The sequence below is a fragment of the Morchella importuna genome (genome assembly GCF_003444635.1).
Source record: "Morchella importuna strain M04M26 chromosome Unknown Morimp01GS005, whole genome shotgun sequence".
In the NCBI taxonomy this organism is placed as follows: domain Eukaryota; kingdom Fungi; phylum Ascomycota; class Pezizomycetes; order Pezizales; family Morchellaceae; genus Morchella; species Morchella importuna.
The window spans coordinates 166,081-188,600 of NW_025763402.1; the positions used below are offsets into that span (position 1 = coordinate 166,081).

At 45.0% G+C, this 22,520-nt stretch overlaps 7 protein-coding genes across 7 annotated transcripts; 6 read left to right on the forward strand and 1 right to left on the reverse strand.

The window, feature by feature from the left end:
* Positions 1 to 708: 708 nt before the first annotated feature.
* On the forward strand, positions 709 to 3,531 carry LAJ45_02603 (uncharacterized protein; the record flags this gene model as incomplete). Its single annotated transcript, XM_046112194.1, has 3 exons — positions 709 to 1,142; positions 1,202 to 1,575; positions 1,634 to 3,531. The coding sequence occupies 3 exons, from the start codon at positions 709 to 711 to the stop codon at positions 3,529 to 3,531; spliced, it is 2,706 nt and encodes a 901-aa protein (XP_045974320.1).
* Positions 3,532 to 4,437: 906 nt separating this feature from the next.
* On the forward strand, positions 4,438 to 4,985 carry LAJ45_02604 (uncharacterized protein; the record flags this gene model as incomplete). Its single annotated transcript, XM_046112195.1, has 3 exons — positions 4,438 to 4,566; positions 4,634 to 4,876; positions 4,935 to 4,985. The coding sequence occupies 3 exons, from the start codon at positions 4,438 to 4,440 to the stop codon at positions 4,983 to 4,985; spliced, it is 423 nt and encodes a 140-aa protein (XP_045974321.1).
* A 2,289-nt stretch (positions 4,986 to 7,274) lies between these two features.
* LAJ45_02605 (uncharacterized protein) lies at positions 7,275 to 9,072 on the forward strand (the record flags this gene model as incomplete). The annotated part of the gene is made up of 3 exons (XM_046112196.1): positions 7,275 to 8,053; positions 8,117 to 8,167; positions 8,223 to 9,072. 3 exons carry the CDS (start codon positions 7,275 to 7,277, stop codon positions 9,070 to 9,072), a joined length of 1,680 nt encoding a protein of 559 aa, XP_045974322.1.
* A 1,467-nt stretch (positions 9,073 to 10,539) lies between these two features.
* LAJ45_02606 (uncharacterized protein) lies at positions 10,540 to 10,752 on the forward strand (the record flags this gene model as incomplete). Its single annotated transcript, XM_046112197.1, has 1 exon — positions 10,540 to 10,752. The coding sequence occupies one exon, from the start codon at positions 10,540 to 10,542 to the stop codon at positions 10,750 to 10,752; it is 213 nt and encodes a 70-aa protein (XP_045974323.1).
* Positions 10,753 to 11,775: 1,023 nt separating this feature from the next.
* On the reverse strand, positions 11,776 to 12,975 carry LAJ45_02607 (uncharacterized protein; the record flags this gene model as incomplete). The annotated part of the gene is made up of 4 exons (XM_046112198.1): positions 11,776 to 11,853; positions 11,917 to 12,157; positions 12,215 to 12,792; positions 12,859 to 12,975. 4 exons carry the CDS (start codon positions 12,973 to 12,975, stop codon positions 11,776 to 11,778), a joined length of 1,014 nt encoding a protein of 337 aa, XP_045974324.1.
* Positions 12,976 to 15,871: 2,896 nt separating this feature from the next.
* On the forward strand, positions 15,872 to 18,234 carry LAJ45_02608 (uncharacterized protein; the record flags this gene model as incomplete). Its single annotated transcript, XM_046112199.1, has 6 exons — positions 15,872 to 16,017; positions 16,070 to 16,166; positions 16,271 to 16,388; positions 16,467 to 16,566; positions 16,641 to 17,399; positions 17,460 to 18,234. The coding sequence occupies 6 exons, from the start codon at positions 15,872 to 15,874 to the stop codon at positions 18,232 to 18,234; spliced, it is 1,995 nt and encodes a 664-aa protein (XP_045974325.1).
* A 2,192-nt stretch (positions 18,235 to 20,426) lies between these two features.
* On the forward strand, positions 20,427 to 21,803 carry LAJ45_02609 (uncharacterized protein; the record flags this gene model as incomplete). The annotated part of the gene is made up of 6 exons (XM_046112200.1): positions 20,427 to 20,891; positions 20,949 to 20,985; positions 21,044 to 21,086; positions 21,139 to 21,362; positions 21,418 to 21,535; positions 21,587 to 21,803. 6 exons carry the CDS (start codon positions 20,427 to 20,429, stop codon positions 21,801 to 21,803), a joined length of 1,104 nt encoding a protein of 367 aa, XP_045974326.1.
* Positions 21,804 to 22,520: the final 717 nt, after the last annotated feature.

A 22,520-nucleotide genomic window follows, 5' to 3' on the forward strand; every position in this document is an offset into this window, starting at 1 on the left:
AGTTGTTGGGTGAGGGATTTTTTCGTCAAGAACAGCAAAATATAGATTTGCCGTGATATATCAGCCTTGGTAGGTGTTTTTGTAGTCTCGCTCCTAGACCCATATGGCCTTACGGGACGTTAAAGTCAGGGATGGGTAATAGTGATGTGAGTGGGATCGCAAACGTTTGAGAAACCGGAGCGGCGCAGCACTAAGGATACGTAAACACTCTAGGCAGAAAATATATTAACAGGCAACAGCGCTGGATGGTCCAGGGACGAACATCGCAACGCGTGTATAGTTTCGATCACGACCAATCACTCGTTCCACTAAAAGCCTCCGTGGGCAGCTCAACAAGCCATCCCTCAAACTCAACAGCCATTTATATTGAAGCATTACGCGGCTGTCGTACCGCATAGCCAAGAATCAAATCTTATGATCTCTCTATTCACTGTGGATAAAACCCTAACCCTGGCTAAGCCCCCACCAACCTATGAAATTTACACAGCCTGAAGTGCCAAGAAGGTTGCCAAGTCCTCGCATCAACGTCATCGAGACAGGCATCAATTCAGTTTAACCAGGACCCGTGGCTTAGGGAACAGAAGATACTCAAAGCTTATAATTTACGCAGGAGGAGCCTTCCTATGCTACAGATTTTATATCTACCTGCCGGGGTCTGTTCTTCACACCTCTTGTGCCAGTCAGCCAGTTTGTAAATCACCGTAAAAAATGGATCCTCCCCCACCGTACACACCGCTTCTTGGAGACGCTGAAGCTAGCCCTGACCCACAGCATCTACAACACCCGCCGCCACCCCCTCCCGCATCTCTCCGCCCAATACCCCCACAGTTGCCACCTAGGCCGCCGTCAAATCAGTTGTCAGCATGGGCACAGGACAGTAAGACTGGTCATGGTCGGTCGGCGTCACAGGCATCGCTTGTGCCAGTCAGTGATGGAAGCGATGGAAGCAAACGGAAGCTACTGGTGATTTACATCCATGGCTTCATGGGGAATGAGACAAGCTTCCAGAGCTTTCCTGCGCATTTACATAATCTTCTTTGTGTAACACTGGATCCGTTGGGGTATCTGGTGCATACGAAAGTTTACCCAAAGTTCAAGACACGATATAATATTCTTGTTGCTACCGAAAACTTCTCTCAATGGTATTCTCCCTGCTGTTGGTTCATCAAAAATGGGATATTATCTTAACAGCTACCAATAGGCTATCGAAATTCGAGAATGAAAACACAGATGTGATTCTATTGGGACACTCAATGGGAGGTCTTCTTGCTGCCGATGTTGCCTTACTTCGAGATTACACTGGAAAGAAGCGGCATCGAATTCTAGGAATCATTGCTTTCGACACCCCGTTCCTCGGTATGCACCCGGGTGTCATCTCAGCTGGCCTCGGTAGCATTTTCCGTCCTGCCCCCAGTAGTCCGGGAGAGGATGCACATGGGGTATATGCCAATGGCGCAGAAGGCTCGAGCCAGAGTAATATGTCTCTTCACACCATGAACTCTGGTGGCTCCCAGGTAGACGAGTTTTACTCCAAACCGCCAGCGAGAAATTACACCGTTGTTGTACCAAAAAAAGGTCAGTTGAACCCATTCTGGTGATTCGATTGTTGCGGGCCTAAGACTAACGGAAACAGAGGGAACTTGGGATTCTACGCTTCATTTTATAAACAAATACCACTCGCGCCTTACACAAGCGACAGGTCAATATCTCATGTCTCATCTTGAGTTTGGTGGGTGTCTCGCAGACATCATAGGACTCAAGAATCGATATAGTGCCATTCGCGCTCTCGAGGATGGTGTTATATGTGTCAACGGCAATACTGAGCGCATGAGATTTGTTAACTATTATACCTCTTCAACAGGGAGAATCAAAGGAACCGCTGAGAGAGTAGTTTCGCCTGATTCTGGACGAGTGAGGGCTTTTGATGGCGAACATGGCGTTCCGGGAGTGGAGCTGGATCACGATCTCATTGGGCACGAAAGATCAAGTCAATACGTCGAGGTTGGTGTTGTGGAAGTGGGTGAGCCTAGTAGCAGCTCTATGAAACATCAAAGAAATGCCAGTGTGAGCTCTTATAATACAGCAAGTTCAATGGACGACATGAAGCATATTACTGCTGACCCAATAACGGATGATGAGTTTGGAGGTGAACCGGTTGCACTTCATATTGTGGATGCAGATGAGTTCTCGGTTGTAGATGGGAGATCACCAACTGAGCTGTCCGTCCACGAGAGTGTTCAATATTCAAAAGATGACAAAGAATGCTACAGCGGGAACGGGAAGTATAATGAGAAATCCGGATACCATGATAATGGGGAGTCCTCGTCCATGTATCCACTCAACGATATATCCCGCCAGATCACCACAGACACCATGGAAACACTGGAAAATCAATTATCCATAGATCTCGCTCTCTCAGACTTTCAATTGCCGCCTATACCGCCACCACCAGAGGAGCCACCCTCATTCGATTATTCTCAAATACCCGATGCAATGGTCCGTAAAGTGGCTGAAAAAGAAGCAGCAAGGGTACGGAAAGCTTGGGAGAAGGCAGTAAAAGACTATGAGAAAGCTATTAACAACCGTGAAAAAGAGTTAGAAAAGCTGAAAAAGAATAAGGGTAAAGGGGTTGATCGTTGTACCAAAGAAGAAGATAAAAGAAAGGAGCGTCAGCTGAAGGATAAGGCAAAGGAGATTGAACGTCAAGAGCGTGAGCGGAGAAGAGAACTCAAAGAATGGGATAAGGAGAAGGACCGAGAAGAGAAAGAAATCCAAAAGAAGTTAAAGGAAGAGGATAAAGAAAGAGAAGTCAAGGACAGTGATAGATTGAAGTTAATGCGGGGATGGGAGCGGGAGAAGGAAAGGGAAGAGAGAGAGATCCAAAGGGAGTTGGAAAAGAAGGAACGTGAGATTGTGAGGGAACTAGAAAGAATGGAGAAAGAGGTACAATTGGGAAGGAGGGGGAAGCAAGGTGAAATTGAGAACGCGAGGGAGAAGCAAGAGATCATGGTGGAAAGCGAAAAAGATGAAAAGGAGGAACTTAAATTAACGTCACAAGGAATCGAAGAATACACACATGAAAAGCAAGAACTTGAACGTCTTCGCAAGGAACAAGAACGTATGGATGCCGAGTATCGACGTATGAACGGCATTCCCGAGCCTCCAGTACAGCCACTTTCGCCGAGGTCCGCGCCTCCATCGACAGCCACAATATCAGCTTCTTCTTCACGTTCGAATCTACCGATCTCGTCCCCGGCTTTACGTCCCGAAACGCCCAAGAGTAATTCTACATCCCCAAAGCCTAAGGGAAAGGATAAGAAGAAGAGGGATCGCAGATTCTGCTGTTTGCCTAGCGATAAGAATGACAAGTGTTGGGTAAAAGTAGAGATGGTGGGTGTCGATGAGGTGGGAGCCCATTGCGGCTTGTTCTTTGTTGGGGAAGCTTATGAAAGACTGGTTGGGGATGTTGCAGCGAGGATGGAAGAATGGGTAGGGGAGGAGAGAACTAGGAGTATTCTGGAGAGTCTGTAGCTCAAGTAAGGAAATAATGCTAGTGGATGGCATGTTCTGACTTAGTCTCGCTCCCAGTTGCGCAGGGAATGAACACATTCTGCGCTTGAAGCTAATCCTCACTTCCTGCACACGTTAACTCAGACTTTTAATTATAGTCTTTCAATTACATGTATGTACAATTACATTTAGATGCAGTTACCTTAGTTCAAAATCTTCGAGAGAGTTTTCAGAATGTTTAAATTGTGTCTATCGGCCTATACGTATTGTGGGGTGACAAAAGTTCTCGTGATTTTCGCATAGCAACCAGCAGGGGAATTTCCAAAAGACCGATCCACAAAGTCGCTTTTATCACCCCATAATGTTTATACGGCGTTGATAGCGCTCTATCGCACTATATATATTACACAGTAATCAACACTGCGGCGACTACTACTTGTAGTCTCTATTGACATGTTATGAGAGCACAATAATTTTCACATGATATGAGCATACTGAGGTATGTATTTGTATTTTCCTCTTGAATGTTAGTAGCCTCAGTAAATGTACCTAGGTGAGTTGTGCATATTAGAATGGTGAGACGGGGCCACATAGAGTGGTGTTCGTAAACTTTAATTTCGGTAACACTCTAGTCTTTTCTCCCACCTTCCTGCCTTTTCTCCCAACGTTTATCAATCCCACCATAATTCCCAGAATTCTCACTGTCATTATCTTCATTATCGTTTCATCATCGCAATTCTCGTCCGGAGGAGGTCTGTCATCAAACAAATAACTCGAGACAAACCTCTTTGTTTGTTTGTCCATTGCTCGAATTACGGTCAAGAAATTATACCAAGCATCCGCTAGCTACCATCACTCTTCTTCGGCTCGTCATAAGCTCTAGCCTAACCTATCAAATCTCTCGGGACCCCACAATCCTCTAGTCTTATGTCTAGTAGTGATGAGCTTTTGGCAGGGTTTCTGCCCGGTCGTGCCTACATCAGATTGTACAAACGGACGCAGAATGGGAGCAGTGATCCGTATGTCCTTCCTGTAACTGAAGTGAATACTTGGGAGGTAGTTACCTTATACTCTACCCACCATCCAGGGAGCCACATACCTCTAAGTTAACGCATTTTGGTAGAAACTTCTCAAATTTTCAAAAAGGATCTTCGACATTGATAGTCCGCCGAGAGTATTTACCGGAGATAACTGCCCTGTACCACCTGGCTTCTGGGCTGACATACTTCTTGGAGCTGGTCGATCTGGTCAATGTTTTTATCTTGAAATTCATCCGGAGCGGTACACTGGATGCAAAAGACAGCCACCCGCGGCAAAGAGAAATCCTTCGTCCGGAAAAACCCCCCCTCCCGAAGAAATAAACCTTGTAATTCTTCTCGAATATCCGGCAGGCCTATTTTCTAAACCTCCTGACGATTTAATAGTCGAACCTATATCCCCATATCTATGTTTTGAAAAACTGGCTCAAAATATGAAGTTTTCACTCTTTCGAGATTTCGCTCCGACCACCGACTTCTCGATTCTTTTTGAAAATGCGGCAGGCAAACATCTTAGTCCTGAACGAACTATTGCAGAGTGCGGGCTCTCTCATGGACAATTGGTCCACTGTAGACTGGGGGATCCTTCTCCAACTGATCTGGCTGGGGCCGATCGCGAATCTTCATCTCCAGAACTTTGATCAACATTATCTACTTTGAGCTGATAATAACATGGAGCAGTGGAAGCCACGGAAGCTATTATAAACTGGAATGAAGCGAGGTGAATTACTGAGTGAATTGAAATGAAGTTGCGCTGCTTTGATTGTTTGATTTGGGCTGACCGTCGTCAGCACCTTAGGATAGGAGCAGTAATTTGATATCAGGCGGCTAGAAACAACACTTGTTACAATCGAATAATATTTCTTTTGGCAATAAACAAGCATTCGGGGGACTTATGTATATCAAGGTTTTTTCAAAGCGCTAGTTCTCAAAAAATTGAAGTGATATCAGTGTGAACTTTCCAAGGTTTCAGTAAATTCACTGGCTCGGGACTTGGTAAAGCAGGTCTCATAAGGCTGAGACAATTCACTCCGTGAAGAAACCAAAGGTAAACCCGGTATACCTGACCGTGTTACTGACTTGCACGAACCTGGGTGAGATAGCTCTAGTGCCAAACCCCTGTTTTCCGCATCAGCACGGTAGAACTCCACCGTGATTATTTGTTTATGAAAAGCAAAGTTCTTAGTCTAAATTGATGTTAGTTAGCTGAGCTAAAAAGCGATTTCTCGTCTAAACTAATTGATTACCAGGAGAGTTAAACTTTAGTTGAAACAATTTTGGCCTAGGCTATAGTGGGAGTGTGGGGGTGACGGGTGAAACATTCGGCTTCAGAAATAACCCAAATATCTAGAATCATCTGCTAATTAAGATGAGCTATGGCTCCATGTCTTCTGTGGCAAAAATAATTGTGAGTTTTATGAATTTCAGATCTCGCTACCGGATATGCAATGGCCCATGCCATGTGGTTACTATACTTGGTTTATACAAACCCTAACCCTGCGTATAATCTGTGATAGTACGGCCCAGTACGGCTGAGTCGGTCACCACGAGGCTGGGACGTACAACATTTTCGGGCCGCAACATTTACCGGCTCGTGCTTATAATTATCATTATTATTCTTACCACAGGGCAGCGTTATATCTTTGGTTTCCCCTTGAGCTCACCAGGTCCCGCGCGACATGTAGAATGTCAAAAGTAAAGATTAACACAGCAAGGTGATTCCGATACACTTCTCATTGGATCAACTCCTATATAAATAAGGAAGGTGGACGTTTCTTATTTATGGGAACCTCGAGGTAATCCAAACACCGAAAATGGTCGAGGTAGGAATAGGGAATAAGGCCCATGAAAAGTAGATACTTACAGGCCTCCTAACACTACTAATTATGACTCGCCTAATAGAAAACAAAGTTCAATATACCATATTATTTGTGAGCTGCATGGCTAAACAGTCTGCGGGGAGACTGATAAGCCTTTCGGGTGATTTGATGGTGGGTCAATAATATCATACTAGAATAAATTCGGAGTTCTTGCATTTATGGCTGTCTGAGCGCAGCCATACATACACCAAAAATAGATCACAGAATGGCGTTGGCCAATCAAGCAGCCATAACCCTCAGGCACCTGTCCAAAGAGGAAACAGTATCGCCTAATTAGGCCGCCCGGTAATATAGGTGCAGGTATGTGGTCAATCTGGTCAGCTGTAGATTCTGTCCCACCGACCGCGCCGATGAACTATGTTGCTCTCCGAGAAACTGTTTCGCGATGGTGTGACCATGTTTATTGTAGCGTTCGGTTACCGAGCTCTTTAGAATGTCTTCTTATGGCCTAAGCCTTACGGCGCAGAGGAATTACATCAATTGCGGGGAGCATAGAATATTCTTTTCTTCACCCAACCCATCCTTCTTATCTACCCGCATTGGCTTCATAAATTCCATGATCCCTCTCTACCGACAAGACATCCATCCCAGGTTTGGATATTTCAAAGCGAAGCCCTTTTGACTCTCTAGCTGGCTAGCACATGTTCATATACCACATTAGCTCCTTTAAGCTGGTACGTACATTCTCTGATATTGAAATACACCATTGATCATAGGAAAATGCTCATGATATACTGGTAGCTATAGGATATATATGCCAATCTCCACATACTAAAGCCTCTGTGAAAGCAGAAAAGACCTGAATTCATACGATCGTTTTGGATATTTCGCAAGAATATCAAACAACATGTACGCTGACGGATATTATCAAAGCCCATTGGGCACGCCTCCTACGACATCAGACTCATCCAAGTTACACTATCACAAGGTGGGGCGGAATAATACCCCTCCATTAGTCAATGGATATTTCACTCCTCCGCAGAGTCGTGAGAACTCCCCATCATTGCGTGCAATTTCTCCGAACCCTCAGAGCCGGAATCATTCACCTCTCCCATCTGTGCGAGATGGTTCACCAACCCCATCACATCACAACGTGCGGAGATCCAGAACAAATTCCGGATCAAGATTTTCTAGGGCACCATCGCCGATGCAGAGGGAGAACTCTTTTGAAAGTAGACGATTTACACCCGAGCCAATTGAGATTGCAATTCCTCCTCCTATTCAGTTTGGTGGAGAGCAGGGAACATTCGGACGTGCAGACAGCCGCAAATATCAAAAGCCTCTTACTCTCCCCACACCACCCGAGTCTGTAAAGGATACCAACTCCCAAAAAAGCCGTTATCGAAGATCAGATGAATCCATAATAATCCCGCTAGAGCCTACGGTCTATGTGCCCGGAGTGGGCGATACAGTGAGTAGTGTAGGGTCTCTTGCGCTTGAGCGGGATGAGGATTACTTCGCTCTTCAGCGGGAACGCTCGATAGCAGATCGTGTTGCGCAATTTGCGGCATATCCTACACCACCCGAGTCACTAGATTCGCCCACAATCAGGTCACCATTTTTGCCAGTAGAACCAGAAGTGGAGAATAACGATGCGCAACCGCGCTTTCCAACTCCTTACCAAAGGTGCGGAATGGCTTCAACACAAGAAGAGCTTGTAGGATTGTGGAAATCAGCTCAAGGTATTAGAAGAGGTGCGGTAAAGCCAACCGGCAAAAACTACATCTTGAATATGTACCGGTTAGTTTCTTCCAAGTCCTTCGTGCATACCGATGCCTACTAACACGATAACCAGTCAAGCATCACTCCCAGATCCTCACCAGGCAGAACACCCTCTCGCATTCCCAGAGCATTTCACTTTTGGTGAAAATGCCTATACACCTTTCTACAGCATCCATGCAATGCGTGAGAATCCAAGTGATGATACCTTTAGCGAACTGAGTCTTCTTCGCCGAGATCCAGTGACCGGCCTGGATACCTCAGTTATAACACTGGGACTTGAGCCTCCTTCCCGCCGCATTTCTCCGGCAGGAGATGGATTGATCACTCTCATCTACCCTAAGGAAGCAGTTCTCTCTGCAATGTCCCCTAAAACCCCAACAGTTCCGGCTAAAGCCGACCAGCTTCTCGGCCCTCGTAGGAAGAGAGGCGACGAAGAAAGAGCCAGGGAAGCCATTCAAAAGGCCTACGCAACTGAGTGCTGCAGACTTAGCTGGAATGCAGCACGGAGAAGATATTACTTATATCACCCTGGTATTGGCAACGGCGGGGATGCCTATCTCGTTCAGATTGAAGGCGAAGTTGGATTCGACAACTTGGGCGCCAAGGGCTGCATCAAGTTAATTAACGTTGATACAAACGAAACTCTTGTGGAATTGGACTTTACACGCAAGATGCTGTTCATTGATACCAATGCGACCAACAAGATCCCCTCGGACCACATTGTTGATGTGGCCGTGTCTACCGTCCTCACTGTTGCAACGGTCGAGGGTAGACGCATGAGGATGGTACGCCAGAGTCAGTCATATTACTCGAATACTGTGTCTGCACCATTATCATCGCGACACATTAGCAACCAATACAGCGAAAAACGAAGCCGCAAGCAACGCGGCTTCTCAAACTTTCTTAGAAAACTCTGCTTCTGAAGGAATATACCTTCCAAAAACCCTTCTATTCTCCCATCTTCCTTTTCCGGACTTCTTTTTTCTTTCTTTTGACTACATGAATTTCTTTTGTTCTTATACAAGTTGGGATAAACCGGTCGGTGTTTTATTTCTACTACAAATGGGTTATACGGTGTTTGGGGGATTTTTTTTTTCCTTCTTTTGAACGACACCTCTACGGGTCATATTTTTTCTTCATGTGAATATAACTAGATAGCGTATGGGCCCAGGTGGTCAAGGGTTTGATTCTTTGTGTCTATGTTTTAGGGGATGTGGCAAGTCGAGCTTGCAGAGCAGAGCGAGCAATATAGAAATGCAGATACATGTATATTTTCTATGCATTATGTGTTATACATTTGAGCGTTTACCAATACTTTCTCAACCCACTACAAGTATCTTTGATCTCCCGTGAGAAACTACATGCAAGCTCACCTTTACCGCTTCGGAAATCACCCCTGAAAAAATGGAACCCTAGTGGCGCATTAGCCAGCCAGTTCCACGCAAAAACCTTCATAGTCTTTAAAAAAGCTTCATTAAACTTTCTTTAGACCCATGATCGAACGTCTTCACCCCTTTGTTTTTTTGTGGTTTTATTCGCTCGGGGTCAGTGCATTTGAGAACCCCGCTTCGTAAATAGACCCCAGCCCTACAACCCGCAAATAGCATTTTTCTTCGTCTGCAAACCCTTCTGTATCTACTCGGATGCGCACCCATTATACGAAGACTCGCCTCAATTCAAGGCAAATAATGCGTTTCATGAAATATCACTCGGTCATAACGAAAAGCATTTTTTCTGTGTAGCATCCTGAGACATGCGTGTTCCTCCCATGACTCAAAGATTGATTGATCCTAGCACTAAAGGCGCAGAATTAGTATAAACCACCTTCCGAACCAAAAATTCACCGCTCCATGGAGTAGTTATTCTCTGTATCCCTCCAGTCAAATGCAAAATACCTCCATGTAATTCTCTATCAATACCTCATACCTTATAAGCCCTCTCTAAATCAAGAAACTCGATCCTAAAGCCCTATCAGTACCTTCAAAGCTTCCTCTCAGAATGCTGTAATCTCGCTGCAGGGATCTTACCTTCCCCACGCAGAGCGTTAAATATATCTGTCTTGGCGCCATAAAAGCGGTACGAGGGCGGAGATGACCGTAGTTGGCTGTGACTCAAGATTTGGCACCTGCCATAACGGGCCAGAAGTATGGGAGTTGGTTGTTCAATTCGTCCGGCCAATCTTTGAAGCATGAAGTGGTTACAGGGTATGACTCAACGTTAATTAGCTGTAGTATAAAAGACACTTGAGTGTACCTCTAGCTAGACATAGGCTCCAGTAAATAAAATACTCAAATCAAACCCCTCCTGACCACAGTTACGAAATTTCATAACATCCAAGTTCACTCGCAGAATCAATCGATCCAAACATATACTCTCAAGAAATGCCAAAAATGTCTTCCACTGGCCCCCGTCCATCCACTGACACCTCTTCCACGTCTAAACCTCTCATCTCCGAACCGTCAACCTCCTCGTCCAGCTCATCTATCTCCTCAGTGCTCAAATCTCTCTTCAAGAAATCTGGCGGCACTGCCGAGCAGAAGAAAAAGCCAGTTCCCAAGAGTACCACCCAGGGCAACTTTGGCGGCGAATTCAGGATCCAATAGAGGCGCAAAAGAACCCAAACCGATAAAATAACCTAGTTAAAGCGGGTAAAAACCGCTTACACCATCCAAAGTATGGCAACCCCGAAGAAACCAGTGTTACGCTCCTGGGAAAAGAGTGTGCGCCGGGAATTGTGGCGTCGCCGGCTAGGCGGGGGACACCTGGGCTTGACTGCCGAATGGTCATTGCTCGATGAGGGATAGGTGGAGGAACTCTCTTTCTTCTATATGACCTTATGGGACTGGTGGTATTTAGCGTGGAGCTCTTTTTGATTTTCTTTATATGGAGTTTTACGACTCATTAGTGGCTGTGGATCGAATGTGCGCGGGACTGGATTTGTGGTTGTCGATCATGGTTTATCACTCGTTACTTTATTAAACAAAAATTCTCTATTCAGAAAATGAAACTTTTATCTGAGGCTCAATATCCGGGTGATACGCATCGGATATGAATGAAGCAAGCACGCCTAGGCCATTGAAGCACGTCAAACCCATACATGTCGCGCTCCGTTCCCAGAATTACATTACCAAACCGTCCACGCGTCAGCACAGTAACTTACATAACCACCTTACTGACCTCCCAAGCTCAAATTCCCCGCGTCGAGCACCTCACTACAACCATCTATTTTCAGGATTCACATTGGCTGGTCACCAATCCACTCTACCAGATTCGAATCAACTTCATATCCAGCTCTACGCTTCTATAATTAAAATATCTATGAACGCAAAGTACACCATTACCTATCACATTGAAGTGCAAAACGAAAATGGCTATCCAGAACGGAAGAGCTCCACTTTCATTGAACAGAACAAACTTGCTGATGTATGGAAGGTAGGAAGCACAGCAATACTGGCAGATCTATAAATGGTCTAATAGATCTAATATACCACTAGAAAGAATTAGATAAAATGAGGATAGTATTTACTGTCCCTAATATGAGTACTACTTTCGGGTAAAATAAATAATCGAAATTCTAACGACGACGAGCATTCCCGAAAACGCCAACTCCACAAATCGGTATCCAACTAGGGGGCTACATCCTTCAATGCCGCTTCGGACAACTCAAGCAATCCTTGCTGCATCTGCGAAAAGATATCAATTGCCTACACAACCAGGTAATTAGCATAAAACTCCCTATTGATTCTACAGTCAATCGATTCACAAACCTGCTTCAATTTTCCATCATCATCGGCCTCAACTAATTTGGTAAACTTCTCCTCATCGTCTAGCACATTCGCATAATCCTTTACATCGGGTACTGAAACATCAGTCAAAACATCATATAAACTAGTGTTTATAAAGCTCCCTGCATTGTACGGTTCGGCTGCCAGGGCCTTCAGAAGCGTCGGCGGTACCGTGATATGATGTGCTCCAGCCAACTGCAATATTTCCGAGACAGATGTCAAACTAGCCATCATTCATCAGCACACGGCTAACACTGCCCTTGATTAAAGGAGGAAAGACCTAGCAGGTAAGACCTGTGTCGAATATCCCTGTTGCTCGAAAAACTTCTGTGAGACTACACACAGCTTCAATCCCTTGGCCTTTGTATGGTCTTCGAATCCGGGCGTGAAATGCACTTTTAATGCATTCACATATGGCGCTATATAGGAGCATCCTACTGCACCCGAAGCAGCCGCCTGTACCATGGTGAACAGGGTTGTCGCCAAAGTCCTAATTCCTTCCTTTTCCAGCACCTCACATGCTTTCAATCCGGCATATGTAGTTGGAATCTTAATGCAGATCCGATCCTGAGAGGTTCCCGGAGCAAGATGCTGCACCAGCGCTATATACCGATGGGCATTTGCAATGGTGTCGGTGGTTGAGTAGGCGTACTTCGGATTTGCCTGAATATGAACGCGGGATGTAGTGTAGGCGAGATACCGGAGAGAGAGCTTGGTACCGATGATTTCGGCGGTCAGTTCGGGGGCGGTGAGAGCACCCGCGTAGGGAGATTTCTTGATCAGGGTTGAAGCGAGTTGGGCGGATTCGGTAATTATGTGGGCATTTTCAGGCTTCTGAATCTCAAAATATGAGATTGCCTATGGTTTCCCTTAGCTCTTGCCATTGAGCGATGGAATTAAATAGGAGCTGTGAGATTAGTTTACCTGGTTAGACGTGCAGTCTACGAATGGGCCCAGGTCTTTCCCTATCGATATATCGAGAGTGTCGCAATCTACAAAGGATCTTGTGCGAAGATAATCTAAGAGGGTTTGAGTGGCCATGACTGTCCAAAAATTAACACTTAAGAATAATAAGAAGAGGAATTATCAAGTGATAGAGAAAAACAAATGGGATTTGGGAGAATAGATATAATATAGAGCGGGGCACATCTTGCGGGGAAAAGCTGTTTGAGCCGCGGGACTTGCCGTTTCCCCGATCTGCACATGCGGACTGATGCAATCCGGTGGGTGGGATTGGATGGGGTGTTTCACAGGGTGTCACTCGGTATGCGAGAACACCGATTCTTAACAATCGGGACAATCAATTGCTCGAGAACAGGTGAGATATGGTTGATCTCGATTACTGATCTCCGTTTTACTCAGATTACTCAGCCCTTTTCTACCTTTGATAAATGTCCAACGACCGAGATTCATGAAAACGCACTCGAAATAATCTCTGATAACCCACTGCCCGCCGCTACTGGTGCAATTCAGGGATATCAAGATCTCTGCGGGCTATTGTGCATTCTTTTTCCCGCAACGCGCGAGATTATGTGCACTTTTATACGATTGGCTTCTGTTGTGGTTTGCATCTTACAACATGTATCTTATCCCTGGAGCCTTTTGTCAGAAGGAAGTATGCAGACCACAGACGGGCGGAATCATGGTCGGCATAAGCCAGGCCGAGATAATTGTGAGTTCAAATCCCCACTTCATCGTGTCTACCTATTTCTCCACATCAAACCTTGATTGCACAATATGATGTGAGACTGATGGATGTGATTGGGTATAAAATAAAATTTAAAACCTGGTCCAGCACAACGGCGATACATAAGAGAGTCCCAATATATCTCTGTTCAGTATCCCTGATTCGAAGCAGGGGAGCCTTCCTCACGGGCGACTCCGAGAGTCTTGGCGTTATAGGATTAAGCGATTAACCTTCACTGATCTTGATGTTAAAAGAACCAGGTTTTCTTCAGCGTAATTGATTCTTAACCATATCGCTGCTCCATGAAGACTTCAATACTGTATCTATGATTAGTACATGTAGTTAATCGTGCTGTGCCTTGGTAACATAACAAACAAATTATCCATCTGGGCGATAATACGCTTGGTTAGATGGTCACACACCCGGGGCATGTAGAGTAAATTGGTAAGTCTCATATAATTGATTGCAACGTTAAGGCTACGAGTGTCCTGGCACAAAACCCGTAGCATAGCTGATGGCAATCTTCCCAAGAGATATCGGAGAACCGCCTGTGATCGACAATTATTGTTTCCCGCTCTATAACTGATGGAATGAGTAACATGTTACCAGGGCTTTGCAAATTTTACTAGAAAATGAACTCAAACGACACACAAGACGGTCCTATCGTACTCCTCTCTAAAAATTTAAAAGCTTATATTTTTAGGTGAGATAGAACGAACTACCTTCTACTATGATGCACTGATTCCGTTATTTCCCGGGCTCTTCTAGAAAGGTACTCTCATATTCCCGCTTGGATGGGCCCAAAACGTCTTCGCGAGGCTACTCTATAGCAAAGCATCGTCAATTTTCCTTGCTCATGCGGTCTCGAAACCTGGGGTAGATTACAGGTTGAGGTTGGTGTACGGACTGGCCCAAGCCCACTATGGTGGTGATGGAGGTAAGTACATAGAGTTAGCTTTATTCACTTTATCACTCGACTTAAGTGCAGCGAGCGCTAACCAATACGATCTCAGATAGTAATCCGCTATGTAGCTGTTCTTCACTGAATATTCAGTGGGTTAGGGTTATGTTGATAACGTATCACAACCAGAATCTCGGCTGCCACTTCAAGCTCTCGAACTTACACTTCATGTCTCACACAGACACTGGCAGGTTACACATAATATCCAAACATAAAAACAGCATTTACTACATGTACTCGCACGTCAATTATGTATTTGCCCAACCAGCAAAACACAGCAAAAATCGAGGTTTTCAACAACTCATAAAAAGCCCCACACCTAAACCAAAATATCAACGACCAAGTATAGTATAATTTTGATAAAGGAGGTCCATGCTTCAAATCCTTGGCCCAATTGAGATACTGGTAAAGGTGCCATAAAAGGACCCTTTTAGACACATTTCACCTTCAGGGCTTGTTCTTTGTAGATATGGCCTAAAAGTGGCCTGTAGAGTCTTTCAGGTGTCTAGATAGAAGACATAATTTCAGGGGAGATGGGAAAGCTCTCTGGATTCTGTGTGTGTTTTGCTGGTTGCGCAAATACATACTTGATATGCGAGTACAGCCGCATTCGAAAAGTACTGGCACCCTACTACATTGAGTCGTTCATGGATTGTAGTCCACCAAAATCCATGGCACTCGCGCATACTCAACTTATTGATAGGTATGACCGCAATAGAGACATGGCAGCTCTCTCTGGCAATTGTCTTGAATATGGGGGTTGAAAAGCAGAAAGGACTGCCTCGTGAGTTTGGCTCGAAGGTGCCAATACTTTTCAAATGCGGCTGTACATGTATGTAGTATATACATACTTCCTATACATCCATAAAATACTCTACTCCCGTGTTCACCAAATCGTCGAATCAGGCAAGTTCTTGGGATTCTACCACATTTCTTCCACATTAAATCTGACCTTTACAGTGGAATGTTCGAGTTATGACTACATGTAATTCATATCCGGGACGCGGATATTGAAGAAAACACAATCAAAAACTGGCCACGACACATGGTCCCATGGTCCGTAACCTAATCTGGAGACTTGTACCACCTTTAAGATGCCGATAAACCGCTTGTGCTACAAGGGACAGGCATCACGAATGACACCCAGCCACAAATCCCATGTATCTGTGCCCCACCGCAACCGCTGAGCTTTCTCGGATATTAAACTGAGTATCATACACAGCCCTTCTTAAGCAACAGGATTCCTCTGGAGATTGGCCATTCCTTCTGGCGAAAAACCAACTTACACAATGCATACTATGCAATACTCCAGCGAACAGCATAGGCCCCCTCTATGGGGCTTGGGGCTACCAAACACTCAGAATATTGCGTATCAACCCATACCATTACAGCAACTACCGCCGGGACAAGGCGAAAAATATGATCCGCATTTAGGGTGAGCAGAATTCAGAAAATGGTCAGGAACATCCTATGCTAACATTGCGCAGCCCACCGGGCTACTACAATCCCCCCCAGCCCATCACCGCAACTCCATTCCCCCACCACCACCTACACCACCTCCAGAGCCAGAGGTCAAGTCTCATGGTTTCTTTTCCGGGGGCTGGAGAAGTGGGGTCACATATGCCGCGATCGCAACATTCGTGGTGTTCCTCATTAACCTCTCGGTGACGTTGTGGGCGAATAATAAGTACGGAAATGTGGATGGTTTGGGAGTATTGCAGCATGGTGGATGTGCGAAAATTAAGAGATCGAGTTTGTGGATCCATTTGGCTATCAACGCCTTGAGTACGGCGTTACTGAGTGCAAGTAATTATACGTCGCAGACCTTGAGCGCACCTACGAGGAAGGAGATAGATAGAGCTCACGCGAGACGGAGATGGTTAGATATTGGAGTTTCAAGCTTAAGGAACTTAGGAAAGATTAGCTGGACTAGATTTCTGCTCTGGTTATTTCTGATGCTTAGTTCTGTGCCGTTGCATTTCCTGTGCGTGGATATCTTGTTTCAGAATTTCCCGGTGCTTGCTGGAACGGTGCTAACATAATATTCTCAAACAATAGTTACAATTCTGCTGTTTTTACAACGCTGGAAACGAATTCCTACAGCACCACGACCGTCTCCGAGGGTGCCCTGAACAGATACCTCTCAAACACTACAAGCAGTGATCTCTACTATTTCACCGACCCGCGCACTTTTAACCACACCGATAAACTAGCCTGCATGAAAGCCTATGGGAAACAAATGATCTCAGATCGTCGAGACGTCATCATCGTGACCGACGGAAGCGCAGGCGCAAAGTTCACCGGTAGTCATGGCTTTCAGGAAGCTGGCACAAACACTGGACGCCAGCCCTTCGATTGGCTATGTGACAGCACCGGTGTTACAACACTCAGCTGCAATATTGACGATGCGATCGCTCGAATCGATAATTGGAAAATGAATGGGGGCAATGTTCAGTATTGTCTGAGTGAATACATGGAGGAAAACTGTAGTCTGGGTTATAGTCTCCAGATAATGACTATTGTCATTGTGTGTAATGTTATCAAATGCATCTGCATGCTGTTGGCAGTGTTCCTCTCGAGGAATTTGGATGATACATTGGTGACAATTGGGGATGCTATAGAGTCGTTTTTGAATAAGAAAGATTTAACGACAACTGGCATGTGTACAGCAAGTAAAAAGGATATCAAAGATGGTGTTTGGGGACCGGTGATGGCTCAAGGGCTGAGTAGACCACTGCAGGCACGTATTTGGACGCCTCAAAGGAAGGCCTGGTTTCGAGCGGCGGGTATCTGGCAGTGGGTTCTATGCATAGGACTGTAAGTTTTTCTTATGAGTTCCTGCTAGCTCATATTCACAACTTCTAATACTATTCCCAGGGCCTTGGTTGGTATAGTGACCGTACTCGGCTTCCTCTTTGTCGGTATTGCCAACTGGAACGAGTATGGTGTCTCCCGCACTCCCGCCTCCATGTGGAAATTGGGTTTTGGTTCTGTCAACACCCTCGCTCTAGCCGAAACTCCCACCAATGCCTCTAGCACCAGCTACCGTGCTCTTGTCTCAGCCGTTCTTCTTTCCAATTTGCCCCAGGTTATCTTCTCGTTCCTCTATCTGCTCTACAACTCACTCTTCACCTGCATGCTGCTAGCCTCTGAGTGGGAGCGCTTCGCTACAGACCGGCGCCCACTCCGCACAACTACCCCCAAGGGGGAGCAGAGAAGCACCTACTTCCTGCATCTGCCCTATCGGTACAGCATTCCACTCATGATTGGGTCCCTTGTGATGCACTGGTTCATCTCGCAGAGCATCTTCCTTGCGCGGATCCTCGAGTTCAAAGGTGGGACGTTGACGGATTACTCAATAACGACCACCGGATACTCTCCGATCGCGATTCTCTTCGCGGTAGTCCTGGGGCTTCTGATGTTGCTAATAGTGTCGGCGATGGGGTTGCGGCGGTATTCGGGACATATGCCGCTGGCGGGGAGTTGCAGTGCGGCAATCAGTGCGGCGTGTCATACACAGGAATGGGGTGTGGCGCAGATGCCGGTGATGTGGGGTGTTACTGAGGTTAATGGTGGAGTGGGGCATTGTGCGTTCAGTGGAGCAGAGGTTGGGAAGCCTGTTGCGGGGGCGTGGTATGCGGGGGAGAAGTGAGAGCGCAATTGGCTTGACGATGGTATCTATTTACATGTTGTGGGAAATGGAGTTGGGTTTGCTTGGTTTTTTATACCCATTCCTGTATGGAATTTATGAAATTGTTAACGTGTTGGGTTCTGGGTTCTGAGGCGCATATTGGGCCCACTGCCCCCCGTTTCAATACCTATATGCATAGATATGTCTTGTAATTAATGAACGAGCAAATAAATAAGTGAAAAAAGGCGAGACATCCACCACCCCATAGGGTTCCCACGGCTTCTTGTGGTAGCTCCAAGAAATGAGGAAAAGCAATCAAATTAGGTGTAGTCAGAAAGATTTGTATAAAGAGAACCGGCCCACATAAGTATATTGTTTGGCGATTGAAATAAATCCTGTTGATGGAGACGAGTGATGGCCCATGATTAATCTTCAATACACGCATGTACTTATTTTGAGGATTTGGAGTTTTTTCTTTCTTTTTTCTTTTTTTTTTTTTTTTTTGGGGGGGGGTCCTTGGAAGTTGGTAAAATATTGTTATAGAAAAGGATATTTCCACCAATATATTTGTAGCTACGGACTGTTAATTGTGTTCTATAGTGAGAGGGTCTTAAGTCGGTACAAGATCGGTTGCCTTAACATGACTTACAAGTAGCCGAAGATGATAATGAAACGACATGTATAGTACGGGTGATTGAGTGCTCGCCAGTCTTTTATATACGGAAGGGACGGAATATCCTAAGATTAGTTACTGTGGAGTTCTTCCGGTGCAATCTAGGCTCCGGAATACATTCATGGGTCCTAAAAACGAGTAGCTATGGACGACTGGGGTTATCACCATCCGCATATTTCGTTTTCTGAGTGTATATATAACAATGTACATATTGGTTCTGATCATTCAAGTTTGATGTTTCTTTTTTGTTGTCAGGCATTACCTTTCTATTTGAGGTCTATACAATTTTTGATTCTAGTGTCTTGCTGATAAATCTTTTTCGCAAATTTATTATCGACTCGAGCTATAGCTAGCTACCTTAGCGTCGAACCGCATACAATTATAAGCCTTATTCAGTCGGCTTATCCAGAACGTAGGCTCACAATAGCCTTATCAGTACAAAAACCCTTTTTTAAGCCTTATTTCACCCTTATTTCATCCTTAAAACATGCTTAAATAGCACTTACCTGAACCTTTTTGTACTGATAAGGCTATTGTGAGCCTACGTTCTGGATAAGCCGACTGAATAAGGCTTATAATTGTATGCGGTTCGACGCTAAGGTATATATGTGCTCTTGTAATCACCCTCTAAAAGTTAAGTTACGGTGGCTGTGAATTCTAGTCGGACGCTTTCGATTAGATGATCTTCATGCCATCATGATAATGAGTTTGTTTTTGTGTAAAAGACCGGGACCGTCCGTATATATATATTGTGGGTTGATTATATATTATATCTCTCGATTCTCTGACGATAAACGGGTGATTCTCCATGATTGAAGAACCTGAGCTTATCACGGGTTAATCTCATCCGCTGAAGAAGGTTCCTCTATTTATAATAAGAGCCGTAGATTATAAGATGTAGTTGTGCTGGTATGAAAGAACGGAAGTCTTGCTGACTTCACCTGTGAACAATTATATTTAGACTGCCAATCTAAAACTGTTACCTAAGCAGCTAGCAAGGTATTAATCCATGCTTCCCGAACTCCTAGTACCGAGCACAGAGTCTGAAGATCATACCCAGGGTACTCGGTCATTCTTATCTGTAGACAGATATGTTAAGCACCAGGATGTAATCACATCATAGGTTTATAGATTTCGTGATCGATTTATTAGATTGCGTCAATAATCTCGAACTAAACACTTCATGGACATCAATTGTTTGTCTCTATTTAAGTGATTGGGTTTGAATAAACATAGTTTTCTCAGTTTTAGGCCTTCCCGATTAAGTGAGAACATACATCTCATGGTCAAAATTCAACCGGAACCAATATGTTCGACATAGACAGCAGTCCCTTGCATATAGATATACAATTGACACCACCTGCACATGCAATTAATAGACACTACCGAGTTCCGATATCGATATTCGCTTGGTTCAATCACGCAAGAAACGCTCAATATCACTCGAAGAAAGACCGCTACCTATCATATATAAAGGACCTTTTTACCAAAGCTATATGGCAACTCCAATTCACTACGATCTTCCAGGTAAACCTATAAAATGTCAGCGACTACCACTACTACTACCACTCTCCCGTCCCCTACCCTTCACCTCACCTCACATCCCCAGAACAAGAACCTTACGCCCCTAGTCTCCACCAACTCTCTTGCCTCGTACCCGCACATCTCGTCCACACCAATAATCGGGACAGAGTTTCCCTCCTCAGTACAGCTGACATCCTTACTTGCCTCCGATGCTTTCATCCGTGATCTCGCGATCCTGGTATCCCAACGCGGCGTCGTGTTCTTCCGTGCGCAAGTTATTACAATTGAACAGCAAACAGAGCTTGCAGCGCGCCTTGGCGAGTTGAGTGGGAAGCCAGATACAAGTGGGCTGCATGTACACCCGCTTACCAAAGAATTCTCGGAGTTGGGCGACAGAGTGTCGGTTATCAGCTCTGAGGGTAAGAAAGTAGTTGCGAGCGGAGAAAGCGAGGAGAGGAGTGCGAGAGCGAGTAATGGATGGGTATGTATTTCCATTAACATTGGCTTGCGAAAAAGGCTGATTAGTGGCATTGTGTAGCATGCGGATATCACTTTTGAGAAGATCCCTAGTGATTGTAAGTTCCCAGTTTCAATTTTAGTACTGCAGATTAACGGAAGTTAATGGATGGGTAGATGCAATTCTGAAGGTCCACACCCTGCCCGAAACGGGCGGAGAGTGAGTTTCGACACTTCTTCAAACGTAGCCAATTACTGAATTTTCCCCTTAGCACACTTTGGGCTTCTGCATATGAAGCCTATGATCGTCTCTCCCCTGCCTACCAACGATTCCTCGAGGGCCTGACCGCAACTCACAACGCCACTCGTTTCAACGAAGCAGCAGCTCGTGCCGGGTATAAGATCCGCGAGAGCCGTGGTGCTCCAGAGAACCAGGGGACAGACCTAACAGCTGTGCACCCGGTTATAAGGACTAATCCTGTTACTCGGTGGAAAGGTGTGTATCTTTTAAATAAAGAGTGTAAGACGATAGGAGCACTAACGGACGTCAGGTTTATTTGTCAATAAGGGCTTCACTAAAAGGATCAATGAGCTTACTAAAGACGAGTCCGACAATGTATTGGATTATCTTTTCAGACATATCAGTGAGAATCATGATCTGCAGGTCCGGTAAGTTTATTCTACTTCCCCTTCTTGCGCCCAAATCACTGAGGTTTTAAGATTCAAATGGGGCCATTATCAAGATGGCGCTGCCGACGTAGCAATTTGGGATAATAGAAGTGTTTTTCACACTGCTACTGACGATTATCTTGAGTTGGGTGGGATTAGAGCAGGGGATAGAGTCGTAAGTTTGGGGGAGAAGCCGACTTTGGTATCGGGGTCGAAAAGTAGAAGGGAGGTGTTGGGGTTGCCGAGATTTGGTGGACAGCAGTTCTGATATTAGAATGGGGTATATCTGATATATTCTCGGGTTTTAATATGCACCTAAAACAAATAGGTGTGTTCGAGTATGAGTTTTTATTCAATCAATGGTGAATGAGAGGTTCAGAGTCTGTACTTGTTATTGGATAAATGAGTACGTACTCGCATATCAAGTATGTATTTGCGCAACCAGCAAAACACACACAGAATCCAGAGAGCTTTCCCATCTCCCCTGAAATTATGTGTCTTCTACCTAGACACCTGAAAGACTCTACAGGCCACTTTTAGGCCATATCTACAAAGAACAAGCCCTAAAGGTGAAATGTGTCTAAAAGGGTCCTTTTATGGCACCTTTACCAGTATCTCAATTGGGCCAAGAATTTGAAGCATGGACCTCCTTTATCAAAATTATACTATACTTGGTCGTTGATATTTTGGTTTAGGTGTGGGGCTTTTTATGAGTTGTTGAAGGCCTCGATTTTTGCTGTGTTTTGCTGGTTGGGCAAATACATAATTGACGTGCGAGTACTCGCGCGTTAATTAAATGGTCGGATATCGTTGCAACCAAATGCTTACTAAAATTTCCGACCTTTTAATTAACGACCGAGTATAGTTATGGTGTAGGGGACCTGTCAAGAGCGGTGTTTGTCTAAGATACCAAGATGACGGCCTATATTAATATTGGTTACCTATATGTATAGCCAACTACATCACGGTCAGCCCTCGTAAGAAA